This window comes from Tiliqua scincoides, chromosome 1, assembly GCF_035046505.1.
Source record: "Tiliqua scincoides isolate rTilSci1 chromosome 1, rTilSci1.hap2, whole genome shotgun sequence".
NCBI classification, from domain to species: Eukaryota; Metazoa; Chordata; class Lepidosauria; order Squamata; family Scincidae; genus Tiliqua; species Tiliqua scincoides.
Window position 1 is genome coordinate 227137485 of NC_089821.1, and position 26991 is coordinate 227164475.

A 26991-nucleotide genomic window follows, 5' to 3' on the forward strand; every position below is an offset into this window, starting at 1 on the left:
TCTTATTCTTTGTTTTTATATTTTAGAATTCTGCATTTGATAATATTTCCAGAACAGATATTATAGCAGAGGAGGATAAGACAAAATTGTTGAAAGCTGCCTTCTTACAGTTTTGCAGGTACAAAATAAATGCAACTTTGAGGAACATAGTGTGGTCTAGGTAGCTCTTTGTATGTGTGTGTGCTTGCATGAAATCAATGGTGTAAAGAGAATTATCAGCCCTTAGAAAGTGTTATTTAATGTGTGGGATAATATGTGTTGAGAGATCAGCCATATTGTAGACATCAGGATGGCTGTGGCAGTAACATGCTGGTGGTCTATTGAATACAGTGGATCTGTGGGTCTGGCATCCATTATTTAATCAGGGTCCAAATTTAAATCCCCTTAAACAAAAAAGTGTGCCAAAACCCAGCATTTTTACCTTTCCGAGGCCAAACTATGTGGTTTCCAAGACTGTAAAGGTGTCTTTAGGACTGAAAGACCCACTTCCAGGTCACACAGAGGTTCCTTTGTTCTCCCAGGCTTGCCCCAGAACTCATAATAGTAGTGGGGTATTCAGCACACAGTTATAATGCAAAATTCTCTTTAGCACAGTGATGTTTGCATGGTATTACTAACACTTTCAGGGTGACAGCATTTCACTTTAGAGGTGAAATGCAGCATTTCATCTCAAATTCAGCATTGCAGTCAACCTGATGTTTACAATGGGATAGCAGAAAATTAAGTTGCGCGAATTACCCAGAATGCAGTGTCCTTCTAAGGCAGTGGTTCTCACACATTTAGCACTGGAACCCACTTTTTAGAATGAGAATCTGTCAGGACTCACTGGAAGGGATGTCATTTTAACAATACTAAACTACAATCACACTTACCCAGGAGTAAATCCCATTTACTATCATTGTTAGAAGAATATACATAGTAGCTTGTTAAAAGTGCAGGTCTGTAACATTTCCGCAATTGCAGTCAAATACCATGGTAGCATCAAGCCTAATATATTAAAAATAAAATATTGAAATTTATGGGGACCCACCTAGTGGGTCCCGACTCGGAGTTTGAGAAACACTGTTCTAAGGGTTGGCTTATAATATCTTTCCATTAATTTTTCAGGAATGATGTTGTGAATGCACAAACTGTAGTTGGCGAGCTTTTTCCCGCTCATGCAGATAAACGTCCTGATGCTGAACTGGATAAAGCTGTGACTCAGATCAGTGTGAATTTGGTGGATGATTATCCTACATCTGACCCAAGATGGGCTGAGTCTGTACCTGAAGGTTAGGTCTCTTTCATGGAGAATTACTCTTGTACCATTTAAGGAAAATAACTGGTGTGATTTCTACATTGTGAATGGAAAGAAACAGGAGAGGGAATCACCCTAAAGCAGAGGTGCCCAAACCCCAGACCGGGGGCCACTTACGGCCCTCAGGGACTCCCAGTCAGGCCCGCGGAGAGCCCCCAGTCTCCTATGAGTCTCTGGTCCTCTGGAGACTTGCTGGAGCCTGTGCCGGCCCAATGCAATTGCTCTCAGCATAAGGGCGACTGTTTGCCCTCTCATGTGAGCTGTGGGACGAGGGCTTCCTCCACTGCTTGCTGTTTCACGTTTGTGATGCTGCAGCAGCAGCAGCAAAGGAAAGGCCAGCCTTGCTTTGTGCAAGGCCTTTTATAGGCCTTGAGCTATTGCAAGACCTTCATTCATTTATATAAGTTCCATCTCTAATATATTCTTTTATGTAAATTTATTCAAATTTGAAATTGTAAATTCTTTTTTTCCCCGGCCCCCAAAACAGTGTCAGAGAGATGATGTGGCCCTCCTGTCAAAATGTTTGGACACCCCTGAAGAAAAAATGTTTCCCTGTGTTATGTGCTTTATGAGTTCTGTTTAGATTCATCAGTATTTTTTAATTCTCCAGTTCTGACACTGTTTAAAAGGTGGTTTAGTAACTAGCTCACAGCCCAATCCTATGCTGCCTGGATCGTGGGGTTGCCGCATTGCCAAAAATGGCTGCCGAGGCATCTTGTGCACTAACTGGGTAGCACCGGTGGCAACTCGGGAGATGGGAGCTTTTGTTTCCTTCCCCCAGGTAAGGCAAGTAGCCCTGTGGTGGGGCTACTCGATTCTACGGCAATCTAGAGGCTTGATTCTACGGCCGTAGAATCAAGAGGCTCCATGTCGGGCGGCGGACCCAACACAGGGGCTCAGGATCTGGAGGAGTGGAGCTCCATCTGTAACTCCTCCCCCCGCCCCAGAACACTGCCTCCACTCAACTCTCCGCCACCTGGTGGTCTGCGTGACCGCAGAGCTGCAGAGCACTGGTGATCCACCAGCTGGTGCTGAACTAGCATGGGAGTGTGAGTGGTGCTGAGCACCACAAACATGCTTTACAGCATGTGCAAGCTCAAGATTGGGCTCGCAGTCACTTAGTACCAGTTTAGATATTACATGCAAAATAATATCAAATTCTTCTCTAAAATGAATACATTTTTTGAGAAAAAATTTCTAAACTGTTCATTTTTATTTTTTAATTGGTTTAACAAACAAAAGAAATATAACAGGATACAAAGCAGAAACATAAAACATGGACAATATAGTAGAAAGTCAAGCGCCTAATTATTGAACCATTTCATATGCACTGCTAACTACTTCTTCTGTTTAAACATTTGGTTCAAGAGAGTTTAGGTTTGGGTTCCATTCTGGTTCACAGAAAAAAGTCTCTCTAAACCAGATCTGGGATTTACTTTCAACTCTGTCAGAAGCCTCATGAAGTATAGTCCTTGTCCACTTCAGACAGAATGTCTGGGGGGATTGAATGTTTAAATTCTTACTTTTTTATTTTGGATTTTATTTTGTTATGTTTTATTTATCTCAGTAAATAAATTTTAAAAATAAATAAAAAATGAATAAGCAAATATAGTAAAACCGATATTTAATTTAAACTTGCTATGAGATCAAAGAAAATAGGCATAATACCAGATATTTAATATAAAAATTAAGTTAATTTTTAGAAGGCTAGTATTTGCAGCCTTCTGAAACACGTTTTTAACTTCTAAAAACTTATATTTTTAAACACCTGCTCTTGATCCACATTGTTGTACAGAAGCAGCTAATTTCACCAACTCGTCCCTCATTCTTCTTCGTCAACTGGATAATAAGGCAAAAGCTCACAATCTGTTTGTTGACTTCCTTCACCAGGTAGGCTTCCTCTGTGTGTGTGGGTATTGGTAGTGAGAGGCAGTGTGACATGCCATCTTTTTATTTACAACTTTCTCTATCCCAGGTGGGTTTATTGGGACGTCTGGGCAGTTTTCCAGTCAGAGGCACACCAATGGCAACTCGGTTGTTACTCTGTGAACATGCAGAAAAGTTGTCGGCAGCAATTGCTCTCAAGAACCATCACTATAGACTGCCTGAAGTGGTCAATGCTGCAATACAGGCTGCTTTGAACAGAAGAGAAAGTGATGTTCCATCAAGCCTAACTCCTGCTGATGTTTTCTTCAGAGAGGTAAATCAGATCATTCTTTAAACCTGAAATTCCACTAAGAGTTGTTTATTTTATTCAGTATGTGAGCAGTCCTGTGATATCTAGATTCTTCTCTTAGAGCCATATCAGGTATATCAAACGGGTAAGAATTCCACAAAAGGCAGTCATTTAAGATTGTTCGATTTAAGATGGTTCTATTAGGGAAGTATCTAACATCTCACTACAAAGAGCCCTAGTATCCGGGGGCGGGTTCTGTTCCAGAACCCCCCCCCAAGTATACACAGGACCACATGGATACACAGGACCCACAAAAACCCATGGCCTCTGTGGGGCTCAGAATCTTAGAAGTGACTTCTGGTTTTGCCACTGAGGGCTTCCCTGGCCCACATAATGCCTTTTAAATGCATAAAAGTATCACTTCTGGTTTCCCTGAAAAACTGGAAATTGCTTTTTTCTTTTCTAACAGTCATTCTGAGCCCCCGCAGAGGCCATGGGTGGATACGCAAGAGCTCTGCAGGGCTCAGAAGAGCCTCTGGAGATGAGGGGAGCACAGCTCCCTTTGCCTCCGGAGTAGGCACAGTGTGGCCCCACATCCATGAAATTGTTGGTACAGGTTCTGCAGATATGGGTGCCCCCCTGTATTTCATGGCTAAGGGAAAAAGGCTTGATATGAATGATGAATTGCAGAAAACCTTTACCTAAACCAAGTCCCAAATGAAACACTTAAACTGTTCAGAAAATAAAATCTCAACATGAAACTGTCTTTTATCTGATGAAGAACATTTAATTATCTGTGTTACTTTTGTATATCTTTTTTTAGGTGTCACAGATAGATACTATTTTTGAATACTTGCTGGAAGTGGAAGAGCAAGTCTTAAAGGATGCACCAGTTGAATCCATGGAATGGGCTGAAATAGTTATTAATGTAAACAATATAATGAAGGTACTGAATTTTTAAAATCGAGTGGCAGTTTTAAGAGCTAGTACAGTGACCTGGCAGACTGTGGGTGGAATGCATATAGTTAAGTGCATTTAGGTCCTGCTTGATTTCACAGGGAAGATAAGCTCTTGCTAAATCTCCCATTGAAACCAATGGGTTTTAAAAGTGCTTAACTTGGGATTGTGCTGTAATTCAGAGATTAATAAGAAGTAGGCAGCTGAATAGCATATATAGCATTAGAAAGGGAAAGAGGGAGAGAGAAGAATCAGTTTCTCAAGCTATTTTCCCAACCAACAGGAAGGAGATTGCAATTGCAGAAAAAATAATGGTCTATCTATCCTCATTGCCCATAGTCAAACCAAATAAGAGAGGAGGTTGTAATATAGCTTTAATCTTAATATACAAATGTCAAATATTTGTCAAACAACTAGTAATTGGCATGTAACATAACAGCAGCCACTACTAAGGGAAAGAGAAGATTCAGGTTGCTCCTATCAAATTCATTTTTATACTGCCAAAAAACCCTTAATCTGTTAGTGTTTATATGCACTTCTACTGATCTTGAGAATTGCCTTATGTCTGTTTCTAGGAAGTGCCCCAAAATATGTACCCACTTTATTTTTGCATGACCCCATTTTGCTTTCGGTCTAATAGACAACCATTTCGTTTGCTATTGGTGTGAGTGTGGTTGAGTTTAAAAAATGTCAAGTGTTGAGAAGTTGGCTACTGAACAAAAATTTTCTTTGGGCAAGATATGTTTTCTTTTCCATTATTCTATAGGATATGCTACACGCTGCTATCCAAGAGCGTCAGTCTAAAGCCTCTTTATATAAAGTAAGAGAGCCCCAAGAAATTGAACCAGAGTATATTCCATGGACAGGTGAGAATAGTGAAAATGCTATTAAAGTGGTTTTCCTATTAGTTTATAATGCAGTATTCCAGGCTCATTTTTGTGGCTTGAGTCTGGATATGTGCAAGAGGAATGAGACTTATGCAAGAGAGTTTTTCCACCTCTTCCTCTGAAAAGTATCTCCAAGGTGTGGGGTAGGAAACCCTCTGGAGCAGCATGGGGATGGGCATCAGGGCAAAGGCTGCATTGGGTGAAAGTATAGAAGCATTTTGTACCTACACTAGTATGGATCCACACTGTAATATTTACACTTGAAAATAATTCATTGGCCTCTAAGATTGATTCTCTGCATTTCAGATTAGAAGTGTTGTGTTTAAAGTAAATAACTGGCAAACTTGGCAAGTATAAAGCTTCCATTTGTTGGAATAGGGCAAAAGGTTATTGCTCTTCTATCTTGCAAACCAAGGCACACAAAAAAGAAAGAAACTCAGGTCAAAAAGACTGAAAAAAGGAAGTTTACTTACAATCTGATGCAAGCTCACACATACACTTTACTCACATCAAGATTCTTAATACTGAAAGACCAGGAGCTCTAAATAGCTGCCCCTGGATGCATGCAGGTATGATAAAAGCAATAGCTGAAAACAGTGACACTCTTCTTCTGTGATGCAAAAACAGGAAGCTATATATACACAAAGAGGAATCAGCAAAAGACACACCCTTTACAATGAAGAGGCCACATACAATTTCACTTCAAAGAACTAAATGCTCCCTCAACTGGTGAATACTACTCAGTGTTGCTATTCCCCAACATGATTTTTGTGCTAAATGCTTCATTTCTTATATTATCCTGAACCCTTGAACTGGTGTGCCTGCCTGCTTGTCAGTGTTCTGATGTCTAATATGGAGGTTATGGAGCAATACATGCACCCCACCATAAGCAATTTATCTCCTGAGGAAGGTGGTAATAGCAGCCTGCTGTTCATGGTGCTAATATTTTAGAACAGTGTTTCCCAGACATGGGTTGGAACCTTATTATTGGTGGCTGAAGAAACTGACAAGCTGATTGCTGACAAGGAAAACGCATTGAGCCCTATGGAAAATGAAACTGAGATGCACTGTGCATTTACTCATGAGTAGGCAAACATGTCTCAGTCCATTTAGAAGGGCAGGCTGAGAGGAACGCAGTGCCACCAGAATTGTCCAAATCTGACAAATGCAGGTCCTAGAAAATGCTCAGCAAGGAAGTTCCTCCTCCAAGCTAACAAATATATTGGACCCTATGGAAAATGAAACTGAATCGCACCCACACTTGCTGTATACTTGTGAGTAATCAAACATGCCTTGGCTTCTATCAAAGGGCAGGCAAAGGAAAATGCAAAACCACCAGAATGATCCCAATCTGATAAACTTGGAACTCAACAAATGTTCCAAAAGGCCCACATAGTATAAAGGATAAAAACAGGGGTTTGAACTGGTAACGTGAAACTTTTGTGTCTCGTAAAGCTAGGTGAGTCCTGATAGTGTGTCATTTAAAAATGTGACTGCATTTGGGAAATATGTTACAGATCTGTACTTTTAACAAGCTACTATGTACATTCTTTTAACAATGATAGTCAGTGGGACTTACTCCTGGTTAAGTGTGGGTAGGATTGCAGCCTAGGATTATTAAAAATTTTCCTGCTTGATGATATCGCTTCCGGTGGGTCCTGACAGATTCTCATTCTAAAAAGTGGGTCCTGGTGCTAAGTGTGATAACCACTATTCTAAGACCTTAGAAGGGCCTCCAAGTGTGAGGGAGGCCACGCACAACCTCCCTGGTGCTTAGAGCACCCTCTGGAATATTAAAATAGGAAGCATGATATCTTTCCCAATTCCCTCTGTTTCCTTAACTTTTTCTCTGTATATCATCATATGTCTGTTTTTAAGCTTGCTGTATAAAATACAAATATCTTGAAAATACTCTTTTTTTTTTTTTAATCTTCACAAGCATCTGGTGGTGTGCGGTCAGCAATAATACATCAGCATGAAATTATTCTGAAGACAGTCTATCCTCAAGTGGACAGTAAGCTTCGTAGCACTGTGACAGAACAGCTGGTGGCACTGTTAGATTGCTTCCTGGATGGATATGTTTCTCAGCTGAAATCTGTGGACCGGCCGGAGTTTCAGGAACGATACAATAGTCTGGAAATGGAATATGTACAGAAACGATCAGAACTGTTGTCTCCACTCCGTAAGTGCTGCTGCTATTTTACTGCACTCTTAAGTTCCTTGCTAGTGGCTTGTTGTAAGTATTTGCCAGCAACAGAGCTCCCAAACTGCTATTTAAACTAGTGGTGTTCAAACTGGGATGTCACGACGCCCCAGCCTGTGGGGCCTGGCCCCTGCCCCCTTAAGGGGCGGGGGTAGCCAGGAGACAGGGGGAAGGCAATGGAGCGATCCGCATGATCACGCCGCTTGGGGCCTGCAGGGGCTTGGGTGCACTTGCCCAAGCCTCCTGCAGCCTCCCAGGGGTGCGGGGAGCACTCCCCAGGTCAGGAAAAGTGAAAGTGGAGCAATCACGCCGCACTCTGCAAAACCGGAAGCGGGGCACAATCGCTCTGCTTTCCCTTCTGACGGGGCTGCAGGGACTGGGGTGCACTGTCCAGTCCCTGCAGCAGCTGTCCCTGTGTGCGAGGAGCCCTGCGCGCCTGCAGGGCTCCCCAGGTCAGGGAAAGTGAGAGTGGGGCGATCGCACTCCGCTTTTGTGGAGCCAGAGACCTCCCTGACCTGGGTGCCCTGCAGGCGCGCAGGGCTCCCTGCACACAGGGATGGCTGCTGCAGGGACTGGAGGGTGCACCTCAGTCCCTGCAGCCCCCTGAGCAACGCAATCCTGGCGATCGCGTCACTACCTCCCCTCTGCCCCTGCAGCCTCTCCCTCCCCCCCTGCCCCTGCAAAGACTTACTGCGGGTTTCAAACTTTGAAAACCGCAGATTTAAACTCTTCTAGGTCATTTTATTCCTGTCTGTAAACTGTCTTTTCAACTTCAGAGTTTCGAAAGCATTGATAAGTATGATATATTGAGCAACTGCCAGGAGAAAATATCTCCGAGTAATTCATGCTCTTGTGCCTCTGGGTGGGACTTGTCACATCGAGAATATGTAGTACTCCAATTAAGTTTCATTTAAAAAGCAGATCTGAAAAGAGAATTCTAACAGAATTGGAATGTAATAGAGAATTCCAATGTTGTGGCCTCTACTTCTCAAAAAGATGTGGCAGTTAGCCCTAACTTGCAGAAGCCTTTGTGATAGCAAGACTGTACCACTTTCACTTTATGCAGCTTTTATATGGAGACTGCTTAATATTTGTACATTTGTTGCACTTGTGAGAATGTCCATGCATCTGATTTTTTAAAAAGTGTCAATGCCAGCAAGACCCCCTGACACTATCTTAAATGGCCCACCGTTTTGTTAAATAATTATTATTAATTTGAAGATTGCATCCTGTTGTCGTTTTCCTATTATTATTACTTAGTCCCATCTTCTGGCTTCCTTATTTTGAAAAAATAAACATGGTCTAGCTGATACCTGGCTATCCTCCATCATATGTGAATGGGGTCTCATAAGAGCTAAGTAAGAGCTAGGAACTATTAAGTGTCTTCTGTTAAGGAAAAAATGTAACATGTTTGTCTGCAAAGCGCAAAATAGGTTCATACAGCAGCAGAATGTGAGCCTACTATTCAAGATTGACTTCAAAGGAGCTGCTAGGAGAAAATCTTGTAAGATTTTGGTTCATCTGTCTAATAACCAATACACATTTTGCTGTTGACCTATTTCTGGGTAAATTTGGGGTGTTGATTTAAAAAATGTCATCAGTTTTGCCCAGTCACTTCTAGTGTTGGAGATACAGCATAGCCTTGTTAGTGAATGGTTTGGGCAACTTTCTCATGAAGAAGCCTACACCATGCCTATCCCATAGGTCTGAAACTAGATGCGAGCGGGCAAAACAGATGCTGTTTTTGAAATCAACGCCCCAAATTCATATAAAACCACCATAAATTTTGAAAAAAATTTCTGACCCTTAATTTTGCAGGCCTTTGTTTGTTTGTTTGTTTGTTTGTAGAATTTCTATCCAGCCTTTCCACTCCAGAAAGGAGCACTCAAGGCAGCTAATTTATGTGGCATTCTGAGCAGCCTGTTAAAGAAGAGTCTCTATGCCTGCTTTCAGAAAGCACAAATGCTCATAGCTGCCTTTAGGTCTTCTCAGATACCATCTTGTAATTTGCTTTCAGGTGGTTTTGTTTGCCACCGTTTTGAATGTTTATCATCTAGTCCTCAAAAGATGAACGTAACTGATCCTGAGAATGCTTCTTTGTATTTTTGTTCAGTTCCTCTGGGACAATATCAGTTAGCTGCTGCTTTGGCAGAAAAATATTGTGACTTTGACATTCTGGTACAAATGTGTGAGCAGACTGATAACCAGACCAGACTACAGCGTTACATTACCCAGTTTGCTAATCAGGTAACTTTCTTTATTCACTCAAGCAATGAGCTATAGCAGCAGTTTTCAATGAATGTGACGCAGCACACTGGTGCACGTGGCCCCTCCTCAGGTGTGCTGCGAGACAGTAGCGTGGGTGGGGGCGAAGACAGAGGGAAGCGGACCTGCCTTATTCCCTTTTTCTCAGTGTGATGCGGCTTCCCAAAGCTTCGTTTGCTCACTTCTAACAGCGCCTGTAACTGAAGCTTCCAAAGCTGTGAATAAATAAATAAGACTTCAAGGAAGCCCTGAAGGGTCATAAAAAGTTCAGAGTACTGTGTGTGTTAGCGGGGAAGAGATCAACAGCGGCGGCGCTCCAGTAGTTACAGTCATTAATCATCCTATGGACCTGTGCAAATGCTAAAGATAGTTGATATACTTGAGTTGATACTTAATATGCTGCTTGTCCTTTGTATAGTATACATTTTAAGATTTACATTTTAATTATTGTTCTACATGGGAGAAGGAAAGAGCTTCTTGGCGCCCTGTGGCAGCAGCGTTTTACAGCCCAATCCTCTGCATGCCTACTCAGAAGTAAGTCCCATTACAGTCAATGGGGCTTACTCCCAGGAAAGTGTGCATAGGATGGCTGCCTTAGTTCCTGAGAGCAGCAGCATTTACCTGCTGTGCAAGCAGGGCTGTCAGCTAAGCAGGGACAAAAACAGCAGCAAAGAAGTGGTTGGGGAGCTACGAGGCAAGATGCTGCTGCTCAACTGAGAATAGCCGTGCCTTGCCTGCTGCAGCAGAGCAAACAAGCGTCTGAGCAGGGGTCAAAGATAGTAGCGTTTCCCTTCCTATGACTACTAAGCCTGGGCTGAGAGCAGCAGCATTCCGCCTTGTGTGGCTACACAGCAAAGAAGTGCCTGAGTAGGGGCCCAAAACTGCAGCATTTCACCTCATTCAGTTGCTGAGAGCAAAGAAGCAGTTGAGCAGGGGTCCCAAAGAGGCACTTTGTGCTTCGTTTGGGCAGAAACTGAAGAAGGAGAAAGCTTCACTTACTCATCCTCCTTCTGGTGCCCTTGAAAATCTGTGTGTAATTCAAGGAAATCCTTTCTAAACAGCCCCTTCCATCCAGCTACCTATGGCAAGACCCTTTCATTGCTCCTGTATCTTCACTCTGCTGCGTCCTCATCCTGTTGCTGCTGCTGCAGCTACTGCTTTCTATCAATACAGAAATAGTCCAAGAGCACTAGAAGTCCAAGAGCTTCATCATTGTTCTTCTTCCACCCAATTTTTAGTGTGACTGTTTGAGGTCAAGTGGGTCGAAAAGTATTTTCTCAACTCTCCACCAACACAGAGTGTAGACATGGATAAATTTTTAATTAAAAAACGAAAGAGAGATGATGATGATGATGATGATGAGTCAGGTATGGCTAGCACTAGTGCAGGCAGTAACACACCTAGTAGTGTTAGTTCTAAAACTGTCACAGGCCAATATAATGAAGACTACTTGTCTTTTGGATTCATTTCATCTGGAGAAGAACTGCCACGCCCTGAGTGTGTTGTTTGTGGTGAGAAACTGGCAAACCAAGCTATGGTTCCAAGTAAGCTGAAAAGACACCTTCACACAAAGCACTCACATTTACGCGAGAAACCATGTGATTATTTTAAAAGGCTTATTGCTGATCAAACATGTCAGGCTAAAAAATTTTCTAAAATCACAGCAGTTTCTGACAAGGCACAAGAAGCAAGCTATGCTGTTGCTGAAATTGTGGCAAAAACAGGAAGTCACATACAATTGCTGAATCATTAATTTTACCAGCATGCTGCAAAATTGTAAATATTATGTTTGGCGAAACATATGAAAAAAGAAATCTTGATTACATGATTCCCAGGCAGGGAAATAGCCCTGGAGCCATGGAGGAGGTTCCCTTTGTGAGGGAACAGTAAGACTCTTGGAGCCCCTGAGCCAGCCGAGGCTGAAGAGGTGAAGGGGGCACAGAAAACCTCTGTAACAAGAGCACGTGCAGCAAGGTGGAGCACTCTCGCTCTCACACACACACAGGGGCAGGTGTAGTAGCAACAGAGGGGACTGCATTAAAAAACCCAGGGAGTGTTTGCAGAATTCCCCCCCCCCAATGGTGCAGGCTGTCCATGCTCCAGCCTACAGAAACAAAACAGCCCAGCAAGCAAAGCATGAGATTTAGGCTACAATCCTCTCTAGACTTTCCTGGGAGTAAGCCCATTGACTACAATGGGCTTTCTTCTTAGTAGAAACGCAGAGGACTAGACTCTTAAAAGCTCAGCATCCCACCTGTGAAAAAAGCGGGACAGCTGGCAGTGGGAGGGCTGGGTACGGAGCGGAGGGGACTGATAACAGCTGCCTTAGTTTCCTTCCATCCCCAAGTGTCAGGCTGCAGTGTATTTGCTTAACTCTATGGAATTTAGCACAATGTGTTTTTTCTTAATTGTGCCGGGTCACGGAATGGAACTAACCGAATAAATAGGCTCCACCTGTAGTTTGAGTTTCTTAAACTGCCTGTGTCCCAAGAAGCATGTACTTATGCACATATCACTTCTTAGAATTTTTCAGATTTTCTCTTCCGTTGGTATTTGGAAAAGGGGAAACGAGGAAAGCTGTTATCACAGCCAGTTGCACAGCACAGCCAGTTGGCCAGTTTCTTACAGGCACATGAGCATCTCAGTTGGCTACATGACATCAACAGTAATAACTTGGAAAAGGTATGTTTCCCTAATTAAACCAAATACATCTTAAAGAGTATCATTGGTGAAGATCTCCTACCCCACCATTCCTCTTCTCCCCTGCGCAACTCTTCAGTTCGTTCCATAAATGCATTTTAGGAGAAGCCACAAAAATGTTGCCATTTGTGTTGTTTGTACTTTCTTTTTGGGTTATCTCTGACTCTTTTTAAATATTTGTGAAGTATTTTCTGTTTAGCCTCTCTCCGTCTAATATATAATTGCATTTCTGAATATAACATTAGGCTTTACAATGTTTTTGTCATTGTTAGGCTCACAGAACACTGCAGAATTTAGCAAATACAGAAACACGGTATTTTGCAAAGAAGAAAACTCTTCTTGCCTTGAGTAAATTGGCTGTGTTGGGCTCTGATATATCAGAGGTGATACTGAATGAGAAAATTGAAGGTAATTTTTTTTTTTAAAGAAAAAAAGTCTTGTTTGAAGTCTTGCGTATCTGATTGGTAAACCTTTATCACTTAGATTTGTTGCATGTAGGCAAATATTTGCAATCTTACATAAACAAAGGAGTGCTGTTCAGAGTTTACATTTAACCTGTGTTTATCCAGGGAGGTATTCTCCATCTTGTCACAATTATAGAATTGAGTGTATATATTGTCAGCGCATCAACCTGAATTAAACCATTTCTGCCCAACTTTGCATATACCAAATGTCCCTGTGGGCCAGGCAGAAATGGGTTAAGAGTGAGCATATTTTTAAATGTGGCTTTGTAATTTTAACTTTAGGGTAGGGAGCCATAGCTCAGAGATAGAACATTTGCTTTGCATGCAGAAGATGCTGGTTCAATCCCTGACACCTCCAGAGAAAAATTCTTGTCTGAAACTGTGGAGAGTTTCTACCCAACATAATCAACAATGCTGCACTAGATGGACTGATGGTTTGACCTGGAAGCCAAATGTCCCATGTTTTTAATTGGGATCCAAATTAATTGGGTTAAGAAATCCAAACTGTGCAGGTTCAGTGAAAGCCTCCTTTTACTTTGTGACCTGCATAGCAAATTGAATAAATTGTTGGCTTTATAATTGGTACCTATAGTAATGTGTACTGTCCTCCTTTTGTTTGGTGGCTGAACAAGAAATGGCTGAACAAGAGCGCTTTCTGCTGCACCAGGAGACTCTGCCTGAACAGTTGTTGGCTGAGAAAGAATTGAATCTCAGTGAAATGCCTGTCTTAAATGCCCCACAGCTAATTGAGGTATGTACCATTAATTGGTATTCATGTGAATGTTTAGGCTGCACAGGGATTGAGGTTGATAGTAATGCTAAAAATTCAGTCTAACATCATGTAACCACAATGATTTTCTTCTCCAAAGAATTATGATCACTTAGTTTTGTAGCTCAAGTACCCCATTGTCGGTTCTCATTTGCAGAGGACCAAAGTGTCCATTGTACTTAAGGAAAACTGGTATTAAGAACATAAGAACAGCCCCGCTGGATCAGGCCATAGGCCCATCTAGTCCAGCTTCCTGTATCTCACAGTGGCCCACCAAATGCCCCAGAGAGCACACCAGAGGACCTGCATCCTGGTGCCCTCCCTTGCATCTGACAAATTGAGGCTGATAGAGTCAGCTCCCTAACTTGGTTTTATGTATGTGAACAGCAGAGCCGGATAATGTTGTTGTTCTAAAGTACCATGAAGATTATGTGTCCATATTGGAAACTGGCCTTAATGGAGTTGTTTCTCAGTAGGGTCTTGTATTATTCCCTCATACCATCTTCATACCCTATGCTTGCCTTGTACCTGTGAATAAAGGTCTTTTTTCTGAATATGCCTCCCCCTGCATATGAAATGTTCTCTATTTCACCAAAATAAGGAAGGATCCCAAACAAGTTGTGCAGTTGCATAGCTCTAAACATAGTTCAAACATTTAAAAAATGATTATTTATTCCACTATCTTGATGAGGATATAGGATGGCAGCAATGTATAATTGTGACCCAACTATTACAACAATGACACTTCTGTAGCATCCAGAATGGATTCTGGTGCAATACAGCAGCATCCCATTCTAGTACAATACAGATACACACCTGGTGTATGTCCCACTTTGTGAATAGTGGTTTAAAAAAAAAAGTCCAGTGTCTTCCCCAGAGAGCTGACATTATGTTTAAGGAAAATATGCAAATAGCTGAATGTAGCCAGAATAAATTTGGCAAGCTTGGATAGGGATTGTGTTGTGCCGTCTGGCCAATAGTCATTACTTTCAGCTCCTTCCAGGCCTTAACCTAAGTACCAGGAATGCATCCTAAGTCAGATGGGTTAGACTATGCTTTTTCATATCTACTTTGACTTCTCTCTACTCCAGTATCCAGATGCCTTGTGTAGTAGTTCTTTTTAAACATTTGTTTACTCCAGAATTGAGCCATGGTTGCTTTGTTACAAGAATAATAACTAGGGGCGTTAGACAAATCAAATTGCATATTTTGACAGATCAGGCCCCTTATGCAGTTATTTTGTAGATACATTCTTTAATAGTTTGATATTTTTTCTAAATAGAAGATCAACTGTGGTCCATTTGTAGTTTCCAAGATGCACATTGCTGGCTCATCCAGTTGTTGTTCTGCTGTCACCAGCTTGCCAGGACCTCACTCTCTGTAAGGTCTTGATAGAATTGAGTGCATTCCCTTCCAGTAACCTCGTGCCTTGCCAGAACTTAGGGCATGATTCAAGTAGAGGCAGTGCAGCTCCTCAAACAAAACTAGGTTCATTTACAAAGGATGCTTTGGGCATCTGAGCAACTCTCAGATACTTTGGCAATGCAGCAGTAATACAGCTCAGTAATTTTAGGTCAGTGATTTAGCACAGTTTCAGCTTCACCTTCCCAGACTGAATGGGTAGGAGTTTGTCCAAAGGTTATATGCACCTTGGGCATACTTAGTGCCTCATCTTGAAGTTGATCATTTGGGAGGTAATTTCAAACCCTCCTGCACTTTTTTAATATAATGGTTTTGGAGGGCAGCCTATAGTTTTAATTCACACAAACAGAAAAGGAAAGAGTTTTAATCCCTGCTGATGACTTGGGCTTTTAATTGGGGGGGGGGGATGTTTTAAGTATTGCCCATATAGTGACAGCTTTCTTCTACTGCTTCTCCATTTCATGGAGCCAATTCTAGAAAGCAAAAGGAAACTAGCCAAGGTGCTAGGAAGGAGAGATGGAAGGCGGCCACCAGAGGCAAGGAATGATATGAGGGAAGAAGCAGGCAAAGAGGGGTGAGAGAGGCTGCCGAGTCTACCCTTACAGTAGTGTCACTTCTGCCAACCATTGGCTCTCCCATATCTCCCATCTTGAAAACATGGTCAAGATTTGCATATTTTCACTTCAGTGTAGCTAATGTTCCTGATTGAGAAAAAATGTTTATTTCTGGTCATCACCAGTAATGATCATCACCATTTCTGCTTAATTATGTCACTTCCTGCTTAATGACATCACTTCTGTTCTTCAGCATGCACCATGATGACTGCTTTTTGGCCTGCTGTATGAAATGAGTCTGACACCCCTGTTATAGATGATATATCTGTTTGCATACCAACATGAACTGAATTTCTGTAACTGAGCACTTATTTGCAGGACTACATTCCTGTCACATTGGACAGGGAATGTTACAGCCTTAAATAGTATGTAAATTTGAAGGCTATTGTATAACAATCTTACATGCAGTATAGTCTTTCCATTGTGATGTGAGTGGAATGCGCTTCTAAAACCTTGACTCTCTCCCTCACTATAAAAATACCTACAGCTGAATAGAAGCATAATTTAGTGGAAAGGTCACATGAGTTGGAGTACAGGATGGTCTTCCCACAATGAGTTCATAACAAGGCTGGTTACACCGTTCTGGAAACTAAAAATAATGTTGTACTTCACTCTTTTATATGATAGTTATACATCTGCAATGAAAACAGGAGGGCTAATGAATATGACTTTAAGAAGGCACTGGATCTGCTGGACTATATGGATGAGGTATGAGAATGACTGGTTCAGTGACCTCTGAAGAAAGAATGTTTTGTAGCTGAAACAGGCTGAAACAGGAAATTTATAGGTATTCTTACAATGCAATATTATGCATGTCGACTCAGACATAAGCCCCATGGGACTTACTGCCAAGGAACTATGTACAGGATCACAGCCTAGTCAATACAGTCAAACAAGATTACTTGTACAATACTGGAATACTGACAAGTCCCACCTCCTGCAGACTTTTTGACAATCAGCAGCCTCCTTTTATTAACAGAGAACAAACACAAAAACTGGAGCTGCAGGCTAGAACGAACCACACTACCATTTTTTAAAAGCTTTGTCTGGGTGTCTTTAAAGGTAGGGTTCCCAACCCGTGGTCCACAGACCACTGGTGGTCTGCAGTGTCCCCCCAGGTGGTCCGTGATGTCTCTGGTGAAAAAAGAAAAAAATGCCCTTCCAGGAAGAAAAAAAGCCTCTGCAGCACCAGCAACCAATCAGAGCAGCTCAGAGTCAATCAGAGCATAGCCTTTCTCCATCTCCTGCCTCCCCCCTCTACCCCCCTTCCCTCTTTGTCTGTGAGTGCCCGGACAAGCAAAAAAGTGAAGCGCAGGCACTTTGTAAGGTGCACGCGCATTTATGCAGCCTCATGGCTCAGCTGCATGCAGAGGAGAGGTGCCCTGCCACCCGCTGCCTCCAGCCTGCTGCCTCCATTCCTTGACCCTGTGCCTTTAGGTAAGCCCTCACAGCCTGGTTTCTCAGATTAGGGGGGGCCTGGCGAGGAGGGGGAGGAGAAGGAGGTGGGGGGCCTGAGGAGGGGGAGGAATGCGAGGGAGGAGGAGGAGAAGGAGCAGGCTGCCAAAGGCATTGCTGGCTGGGTGGCTGGGGGAGTTTCCCTGGGAGTGGGTTCTCTGGATGTGATTTCCCTGGGAGACCGGACTCCAGCTGGCCAGGGAACACAGAGGAAGGGAGTTGGAGGCAGAGTGGCAGCAGGAGAGGGGAGAAACAATATGCTCAACCCCCAGCCCTGGTAACCCCTCCCCAGTTGTCAGGATTGGGCCCCCTTGGATGTGCTCTTCTAATGCCCAGGGGTGGAGCAAGGGATCCAGGCAACCAGGTTTTTGCACCCCTTTTGGAGAGGGAAACAGGCAGCATCTCTGCTGTCTTACTGCAAGCTGCCCACCTGGGGAGAAGCAATCCCTGAAGTTGCAGAACAGGCACCACCATAGCCAGGTACAGCAGGTGTAACCCCTGACTTTTCCTCCTCAGATTGCAGCAGCAGCTTTGTCCATGGGGATCCCTCCCCCACCCCACACTTGGCCAGTTCCCCTATATCTTCAGATTGCAATCCTATGCATGCTTACCTTGGAGTAAACCCCATTGACTATAATGGGACTTACTTCTGAGTAGACATGCCTAGAATGGGGCTGTTAGTCACACTGTGGCTGTGATGGACTTCTCCAGAAATTTATCCAGTCCCCTTTTAAAGGCATCTAGTCTAGACACCATCACCACATCTTGGGGCAAGGAGTTCCACAGACTAATGGCAGAGTAAGCAGCTGTTGTTTTGTGACTGCAGCCTACCTATTAGGCTTGCTCACACTCTCTTAGCTCCAACCAAAGTAGTCCACAGCTAGAGCATGACAGCAATTAGAACAGGAAGTGAAGAGAGGCTTTTTCCCCCCCTAAAGACCTTGCAGTGCACACCAAAAGGACATTTCTTCCTGAGACATGCAGCAGCCATTCTGAGATGTCGCTCTGAGCTGGTGCTTCTCCTTCAGGACCGACCTGCCTAAATTGTGTTGAACACTTTCCTAAGGACTCTGGACTCACAAGTGGGGGGAGCAGGGCCAGGGCTGTGTAACAAAAGGAACTGTGGAGGGATGTGTGTGCTTTTTGTTGGCTCATTTAACTACCTTGCATGACTTGTCTATTATCCCCTTGTGCTTACCCTCTCCCTTTTTGAGGTGTTTTTCCACACTCAAAAGAGGCAAGGGCTGTGCATAATGTGGTCTGGTGTGGGGGAAAAGAGACTGGATTGAATTGGGTGGGTGTGAAAACCTCTGAGTTGGGGGGGGATTATTTTGTGTTCCATATATTCCATGTAAACCCAAGACTTTCACAGCTAGTGAAGCAAATGCAAGCACAACCATCACATTAATTATTAAACAATCTTATTATGTATTACAAATTTAATTGTACTTTTTGTGTGCAAGGGTCCCCGCTGTCTCCAAATTTTGCCTTAGTGGTCCCTGAGCTCTTAAAGGTTGGGAACCACTGCTTTAAAATATCACATTTTAGAACTGCTCTCAAAGAAATGCACAGAACTTGGAATGAAAATGGTGCTGCTTTTTGCCTAGAATGTTACAAATCTTGCTAGAAGTTTCCAGCCGAATTATTAGTTCGGGCCAGTTTATGAAATTAATCTTTCTTTATCCCCACTTCTTTTTAGCCTGCATTCCCCCTGAAGGGTTTACAAATCACAGTGCTGCGGCAACAGAGGAATTTTACCAGCTGTCTTGTGCCACTTGTCTTTCAGGCTCACAGTTCCTGGTCCTTTATAACCCCTTTGTCTTCCCACTTCCTTCCTAAAAATAGGTCACAACCTCTCTCGTTTTTAAGTTCCATGTGTAATTTTGCCCTAGTCTTTCTTCTTGGCTCCTCCTTCCTTCAGCTCCATGTCTACACCATACATTGCTTGAAACCTCTTCCTGTTTTGTCCCATTTCTTATAGCTTCATTGCCAGTTGAAGCTTCCCTAGTACTTCTTTCTTTCTCCCTCCAGAGCATACAGTCCCTCCTGTATGCAGGATTTTTTTAGAGCCTCCTCCCTGAGGAGTTCCTCTTTGCATCAGTTCCATAACTTTTTCACCCTTTTTCTCCATCTCCAACCTCTTTGCATCTGGGCTTCTGGCCCCTTATGTCACAAGACCTTGACTTGCCCCTGTGTTACATTTTAACCCCAGCCAGACACATTTCCATTCACTCACAGAAACAGGACTGCAAACTGGCTTTTTAAGTTATTATTTTTATTTATTTAACACATTTATACTTCACTTTTCTTGTCATGGCAGCTCAAAGCAGCTTACAGTTAATTCAAACAAACACATCATAAATCTCACAAAATGACTGTTTAATTCTTGATTAGGCATCATCAGACCAATTTAGCCAATCATTCTGAGGCTTCATTGCCATAAGCACAATGCAGTTTACATTATCTTTTAAGGAACTAAGATATATGAATACAGATCTAGGTCAACCATTGTGAGTTCATGCTGTCAGTCACATTGCAAAACTGAGAACCTTCCTGTAAGCTCTGTTCCCTGTTTTCTGACTTTTTAAGGGACTCCATATGGTTTTATTGCTTTAATTTTCCCCACCTTTTCTTTTTTCCTGCTATAGTTTTTCCAGTCTTGTTTTTCTAAGTATTGTGGTTACTAAGAGTAAAACTGATTTTTGTGTGTGCTGAGAGTTTGACTACACTAAAATAATGGCTCGATCCTAACAAGGGCCTGTGCTGGCAGAATACATGTTCCACCAGCATATGCTTTTGCAAAAGTGCCATAAACAGCACAAGGCCCTGGCATGCTGTAACCATCCCGCTGACACAGGTGGAGTGATAGAGGCCTGGCAAGTCCAGCAGAGGGAGAGTGGGGAGGGGGTTGAACTGGGTGGGGAGGGTGGACCTGTTCCTGGAGGAGGTGGGATCAGCGGCTAGTGGGTAATGTATATTGTTTCCATGAAATGTCAAATAGTAGTTTAATATTCTTTTTTTAATTCTTTTAAATGAAGGGTGAGCAAGTGGACATAAATGACCTAAAACTTAAAATACTTTGCAAAGCTCTTCAGAGAGACAGGTGGGCAAACCATTTTCACTTATGAAAACGTATTGCAGTTAATATTTTGATGTGTGGTCGGATTATACAGGTGCGTTGTCCAGGCGCATAAGGGCTCTGAATAGTGCCTTCCTTTGGGCATAACTGTGTTACATTAAAGATAGACAGGTCTATAATCTCTTGTCACTGTAGTTTGAACTGCAGTGTCTGCCTTTATCATTTTTGGGATACACTTAACTGTCTAGGCAGAAATCTCCAATGTTCTTGCAGTCCGGTTTTCTGCAGGTTTTTTCAGAAGTAGGTCTCATTCAGTTTAATGTGACTTTACTCCTGAGTTAGTGTGTGTATGCAAGCCTTAATTTATTTCTTCTTACTAAACTGAAACAGACTAAAAACTCACTCAACAGAGATCACCTTTCTTAAACAAATTAAGCATACATACAACAACATAATTCTGTCAAGGTTTGATACCCATATTTAGCCAAACATTCTGCCAGAAAGTGATCTTCACTTGAGCAGTTTAGCATTTCAATAAATTAACCTTATTTAAAATAGTTTTACCCCTTGCATTGGAGGGAGCTCAGAGCAATTTGATTTGCCCTTTTCATGGTCCTTTTAGATTAACTAGCTACAGAGGGACAATTCTTACTTGAAGCTTTATGTCCTCCTGATTATCAAAGCATCTTCAAAATGCTGCATTGGACACTTTAAACTACCTGACCTATGGGATGTGTCTAATCTTTTATGCTTCATCACTATATATGGCAACCAAATTCTTGGGTAGTACCCTGAGGCTCATGGGGCACACTTTGTGACTTCCTAACATGGTAGTTGACTTTGTGTCACTCATTCATTCTGGTCACAACTTCACCTTCAGGAGGATGGCTGGACAGAAATGGAGTAAGGAAGTTACGGAAGAGTATCATTTTCCCAGCATGCCTAGTTTAACCCAATATTTCCTATCGGATACACAGGAAATTCTTATGGTGAATACTGTTGTAAGGGAACTCTGTATCATTGATCAACTCTTATAGTTTTGAAAGGTTTTAAAAATTGGTTTTTAAAAAAAACTATTTTGTGCTTCTCTGACTCAGAGGATATACCTCTCTCAGTCATGGATTTTTTTCATTCCTACTGAACTGTAACTCATGGTATGATTCATCATTCTCTTGGCTCTGCACCCTGCAACAGAGACATCTGACAGTCTTCTTGTAGGGCGAAATCTACTATAACAAGACAACTCACACAGTGGTAACTAGGGACACAAACCTTCCAAGCTATCAGTGTAATGCTACGACACTAAGTCAGAAACATTTTAAAAGATACTTTTTCTTCCTCCTCCGATATTAAAAATAAAAACCTGTGGAAACGGCACACTACTGCTGGCGCTTATTTGATCTCTTCCTGTAGTGGGGGCTATTTTTTGTATTTTTTTCCTGCTAATTCTACAGTAGACAGTCTAGCTTAGTACCCACACCAAATGCATGTCCTGCAGAGTTAGGGAGTGTGCATCATGTTAACTGTAATGAAATCTGCGTGCAAAATGTTGAAATCTCCATCTAATAAACTATTTTTTCTAATGTGGAACATGTCTTTTATCAATAATGCCTTGAAAGAGCTCAAATTTAGTAAAGCCTGATGCTAGACTAATTTGAAGACTCATAGAAATATGCACACAGGAGAAAAGGAGCACACAACTTCTTGCATTGATTTTTAAAAATATTCTCTACCATTTTTACTTTTGGATTACAGTTGGTCCAGTTCAGAAGGCAAAGATGATCCAATTGAAGCCTCCAAGGACAGCATATTTGTGAAAATACTACAAAAGCTGTTGAAAGATGGTAAATTGTTTTGTATGTAATAAGCTATCTCTTAAGACCTCTGCTCAAAAATGTACTTCCCCAATTCCTACATTGTTAAAAAAAAAAAACTTTCACAGCCAAGATTTAAATATACAGATGGCAAATCTAAGCAATACTTGATTTGCTGATGGCAGAAAGGGGCTGCCAAATGTGGTTTGAAAATAAAACTTACAATGACAGTGCTTGAGAAAATTATCATTGTATTCCAGCCCCAGACAGGTTATTTTGAAATGTAGATAGGTTTCCATAACCACCAGCCATTTATAATAACTAACAACACTTCCTTTCTATTGTAGGAGTTCAGCTCAGTGAGTATCTGCCAGAGGTGAAGGACTTACTCAATGCAGATGAACTTGGAAACTTAAAATCCAATCCTTACTTTGAATTTGTATTGAAAGCAAATTATGAACTTTATGTCTGTGGGCAGGTATGAGAACATTTTGAACTTTTTAAAAGTCACTTTCTAAAGAATCAAGCTGTTTTCACCCTTTTTATGCTGTATAACTTTTTTTCAATAAAGTGTTTCTAAAGTCAAACATTTTTTCTTTTAATTATACAAAATTGATACTTGTAGAAGGATAGGTGGTGTTCCCATTATATAAAAAAGAAAACTTACACAGCACGAGTGAATTGATCTGAGTCATTCACAAATGAGTTCCAAATTATGGTTTGGAACAGATTTCTTAGTTCCACAATCAGCTTCTAACATGCCCCTTTTCTATAAGTGAAAATCGTTCATGCAATGTTTGCATCTTATTGTGAATGTTTTCCATTCAGGTTACAAACACAATCCATACCCACAGCTGGCTTATATATAAATAATTAGACTTTTAGGTGCTCACCACATACTGATAACATGTTGAAATACAATCTAGGTAATGTCATGAAGCCTAGAAAGCAGTTCTCTTCCGATTCCCTCTCCTGGAAGATATTGTACGAGAAGAATCTTTCTTCTCTGCTTGATAGTTTTGGATGGTGGTTGTCTGCCGTACAATCCACAAAACTCTTAACTTCTAATGCACAATGAGCAGGTGGACTAATATAAATCAGCTGAGCTGATTTAACCTGGTAAATGTCACAGGAGAATCTTTCCTACAGACCGCTAAACACTTAAAGAGTGACTACCAAACAGCTTGTGTCCCCTTGCATTTTACTTTTTGCCTGGCTGAATGCCTGTTAAAAGAACTTGATCCAACAGCTGAGAAGGTCATAAGTTAAATCAGTTGAAGAGAGTCCAGTTTTAAAAGCACAGCTCTCATTCCATGGCTTCTCTTCTTGCTGTGCTAATACGGCTCTAAGGCTAGAAGAGCTGAACATGTTTGGAAGAATAGACTTATCTGGAGATGTTCAACCCAACGAGGAAAAGAAACGCATTAGCACTACTGGAAATAGATTCAAAGAATTGCGTAGTGGACAGGTTCAATATTCTTTCAGTTCTACTTAAACAGTATCAATTATTGTAGCTATATAATAGTGGTGCAAAATTTTACATTTTTTAAATGAACATTTTTAAAGAAATGGAAGCATAAACCATTAACATTTTTAACTGCATTCTTTCTTTGGTCTTTACAAAAAATTTCATTAGCTTGAATAAACATTTATCCTACCAGAATCATCATCTTAATTTTAGAATCTAGTCAGCTTTGTTTTGTAATATTCAGCATGCGAGATAAAGCTTGTTTAACCCTGATCTGCTAACAAGTCTGTAGTACAGATTTTTCCCAGAATCATCTGCCCCCTTTGTCCCCAAGTCACTATTTTCTTAGGAAATATAAAATTGCTATTGACCGCAGCACATATTGTGAGGCTGCTCTCTCCAAATGTTGATTTTCCTTAAGAGATGTTTGGTCCCCTCTGTATGTGTGTTTTATTCCGAAATACTCAAAAGCACTTTCTCCAAGTATATGTGTACAGGATTGCAGCAAAAGTGTGAAAAGTGAACGTTTTTCTTCTTTAGGCAGCAGCCACTTGGAATGCATCACTTCAATTACTTTTGAATGGCAAGTCTTTTTTTTTTGCTTATCTTAAAACTTGTGATGCTAGCACAGGGGTGTCAAACATAAGGCCTGGGGGTCAGATGGGTCCGCTGAAGCTTTTCATCTGGCGCTCACGCTCTCAGCAGTACTGAGGTGGCACTGCTGAAAGGGTGGCCCACATGATAACTGGGCTCTTCCATATCTTGAAATATTATTAAGATTTGCATATTTTCTTTTCTGTCTTTTGCACCTTATGAGTTCCTAAGTGAGAAAAAAGTGCTTATTTTTGTTATGATCTGTTTAATGACATCACTTCCTGCCTAATGACATAATCTCCAGCCCTTGGCAGGCATCATGAATGCTATTCAGCCCCTGCTAGCACATAAGAATTGATGATGGGAGTAGGCTCATTACTGCACATCAGTCATGTTACAAGCAACAATGAAATGCTAGAGTATATATTTAAAAGATATATACCCCATCATTCCACACCCAATAATATGTTCGTATATACAGGATGTTTTCAATTCTTCAAATAAAATATGATTTCAACTCATTTGACTATTAATACCCTGTTTTTCTATATCAGGGGTATCCAAAGTTTTTGGCAGGAGGACCACATCATCTCTCTGACATTGTGTCGGGGCCGGGCGGCAAAAAAGAATAAATTTACATTTAAAATTTGAATAAATTTACATAAGTTTACATAAATGAATATATTAAAGATGAACTTATATGAATGAATGAAGGTCTTGCAATAGCTCAAAGCCTATAAAAGACCTTGCACAAGGCAAGGCTGGTCTTTCCTTTGCTGCTGCTGCTGCTGCTGCTGCTGCTACTACATCACAGACGTGAAACAGCAAGCAGTGGGGAGAGCCCTTATCCCACAACTCTCACGAGAGGTCAAACAGTTGCATCGGGCCAGTGCAGGCTCAAGCAAGTCTCTGGAGGGCCAGAGGCTCATTGGAGACTGGGTGCTCCCTGAGAGCCGCATTGGGAGTCCTCGAGGGCCGCAAGTGGCCCCAGAGCCGGGGTTTGGGCACCCCTGTTCTATATAAAATGCTCACAATGGCAAACATAAAAAATCTCGGTAAGTAAAATCTTAAGGTAGAAAAGAACGAAATATTAAAACAAGTAAGGCTCAGTCACTTCAAGCCCACCATACATCTGAATGTGAGTTGGATCGTTCTGATAAGAGTTCAGCACATGATGATTCTGACAGGTCATTTTGTGGTGAGAAAGGAAGTCATCCAAATGTACCCACAGAATGCTGTAGTGCAGTGGTTCTCAAGCTTTAAGGAAGCTTTGCTCCCTCAGTAAGTCTTTGTGGGGGAGGGGCTAGGGCAGCGACACAATCCCAGGATCGCGCTACTAAGGGGTGGCGAGGGGGGGGTGCTTGTGACTTACTTTCAGAAGGCAGGGCTGCAGCAGGCTGCAGGAGGTGCCGGGAGCCCTGCGCAACCTTGCACAGCACTCCCTGAGGCTTGGAACTTTCACAAAAAACAGGTGCAAAGCACTTCTGTTTTGCAGGAGGTGCTTTGCGCCCGCTTTTAACGAAGGTTCCAAGCCTCAGGGAGCGCTGTGCAAGGCTGCGCAGGGCTCCCCGCACCTGCTGCAGCCCTGTCTTCATAAAGTAAGTCACAAGCAGCCCCCCTCGCCCCCCCAACTGATGCGATCCTGGGGATTGCTTCCCTTCCTCTTCCCTTCCCCCGCCCCTTAAAGGGATGGGGGAATCTCTACACTAACTAGTGGGTCGCGACCCACCATTTTGAGAACCACTGCTGATGTATCAATTGTGTCCAGAGGAGTTCATAGCAGTCTGTAGCCCAATTTATACTTCTTTCAGCTTGAAAGGCGAGGAGGAAAGCAACATTTGCAGCAAAGGTAAATTAAAGGTGCTCACCCAGGGATCTTCATGCACTGTCTCTCCCATCCCCTTCCTCAAATTAGCATAGCTGTTTGTAGGATAGGTGTGTTCCCCATTCTTGGGGGAGAGCCACAGCTCAATGGTACAGCTGTGCAACAACTTCTACATTTAACTCTTCACACCTTCAGTTAAAAAGAATCAGGTTGCAGTTTATGGGGAAGCCCTCTGCTTAAGAACCTAGAAAGTTGCTGCCAACCAGTGTAGCCAATATAGGGTTCCACGATGGTCAGACTTGGTATGAAGCAGCTTCAAAAGTATTCCAGACCAGCAAGGGGCACCCTGCATATATTTCAAGGTGTTAGGCACCAGGAGTTTACCTTACATAGCATACTTCTGCAAGCACAATGCACAGATGTACAAAAATATACATATGGGGAAGGCTGCAATCCTGTACTTGAGAGTAGATCCCATGGAACTGAATAGAATTTACTTTTGAGTAGACCAGCATAGGATTGGAAGTCTATTTCTATATGCTGAGCATCCGTACTGGACTCTGGGGACAACTTGTTTTTCCAACATTTTATATTGAACAAAAATTTATCCTAGTTTTATGTAGAAGTTGATTCAATTGCTGACTTGCTTTAATTGCAGAATGTATGGATTGTTTAAAAGAAGAATGTTGCAGCTTCCATGTCATCATTCTGAAACCACAATATGATTTCAAAGAATAGGCAAGGGTGTAAAGTTGTTACTTGTCTCCAGAGAGAGTTGAGAAACTACAACAATCTCCCCTATGGAGATCAGCTTTACTCTTACCCAGCTCTTATTGCTGGAATTTGACCTGACTTGTCTCTGTTGTAGCTGAGTACTAGCAAAATATTGGTTTAGTCCTTCACGACTGTCTGCTTACATTCCAATGCCTGAGAATGTCTACAGGGAAATGGTCACTAGTTTGGAGTTATTAGGAAAAATGTTTTTTTAGATGAGCATTTTGT

The 26991-nt window shown here is 42.0% G+C and overlaps 1 protein-coding gene across 1 annotated transcript in view; it reads left to right on the forward strand.

Annotated features, from left to right (window-relative positions):
* Nucleotides 1-22689, forward strand: part of NUP133 (nucleoporin 133) — a 36503-nt gene extending 13814 nt beyond the window's left edge. The window contains exons 12-26 of the mRNA XM_066616807.1: nt 27-118; nt 1108-1271; nt 3093-3187; nt 3273-3497; nt 4297-4419; nt 5197-5296; nt 7257-7499; nt 9634-9767; nt 12309-12467; nt 12758-12893; nt 13582-13700; nt 16382-16462; nt 20248-20312; nt 22044-22132; nt 22450-22689. Coding sequence (XP_066472904.1) covers nt 27-118; nt 1108-1271; nt 3093-3187; nt 3273-3497; nt 4297-4419; nt 5197-5296; nt 7257-7499; nt 9634-9767; nt 12309-12467; nt 12758-12893; nt 13582-13700; nt 16382-16462; nt 20248-20312; nt 22044-22132; nt 22450-22586 — 1962 coding nt within the window. The 3' untranslated portion in view covers nt 22587-22689. The remainder of the gene's footprint in view (nt 1-26; nt 119-1107; nt 1272-3092; nt 3188-3272; nt 3498-4296; nt 4420-5196; nt 5297-7256; nt 7500-9633; nt 9768-12308; nt 12468-12757; nt 12894-13581; nt 13701-16381; nt 16463-20247; nt 20313-22043; nt 22133-22449) is intronic.
* The last annotated feature ends 4302 nt before the right edge of the window (nt 22690-26991 follow it).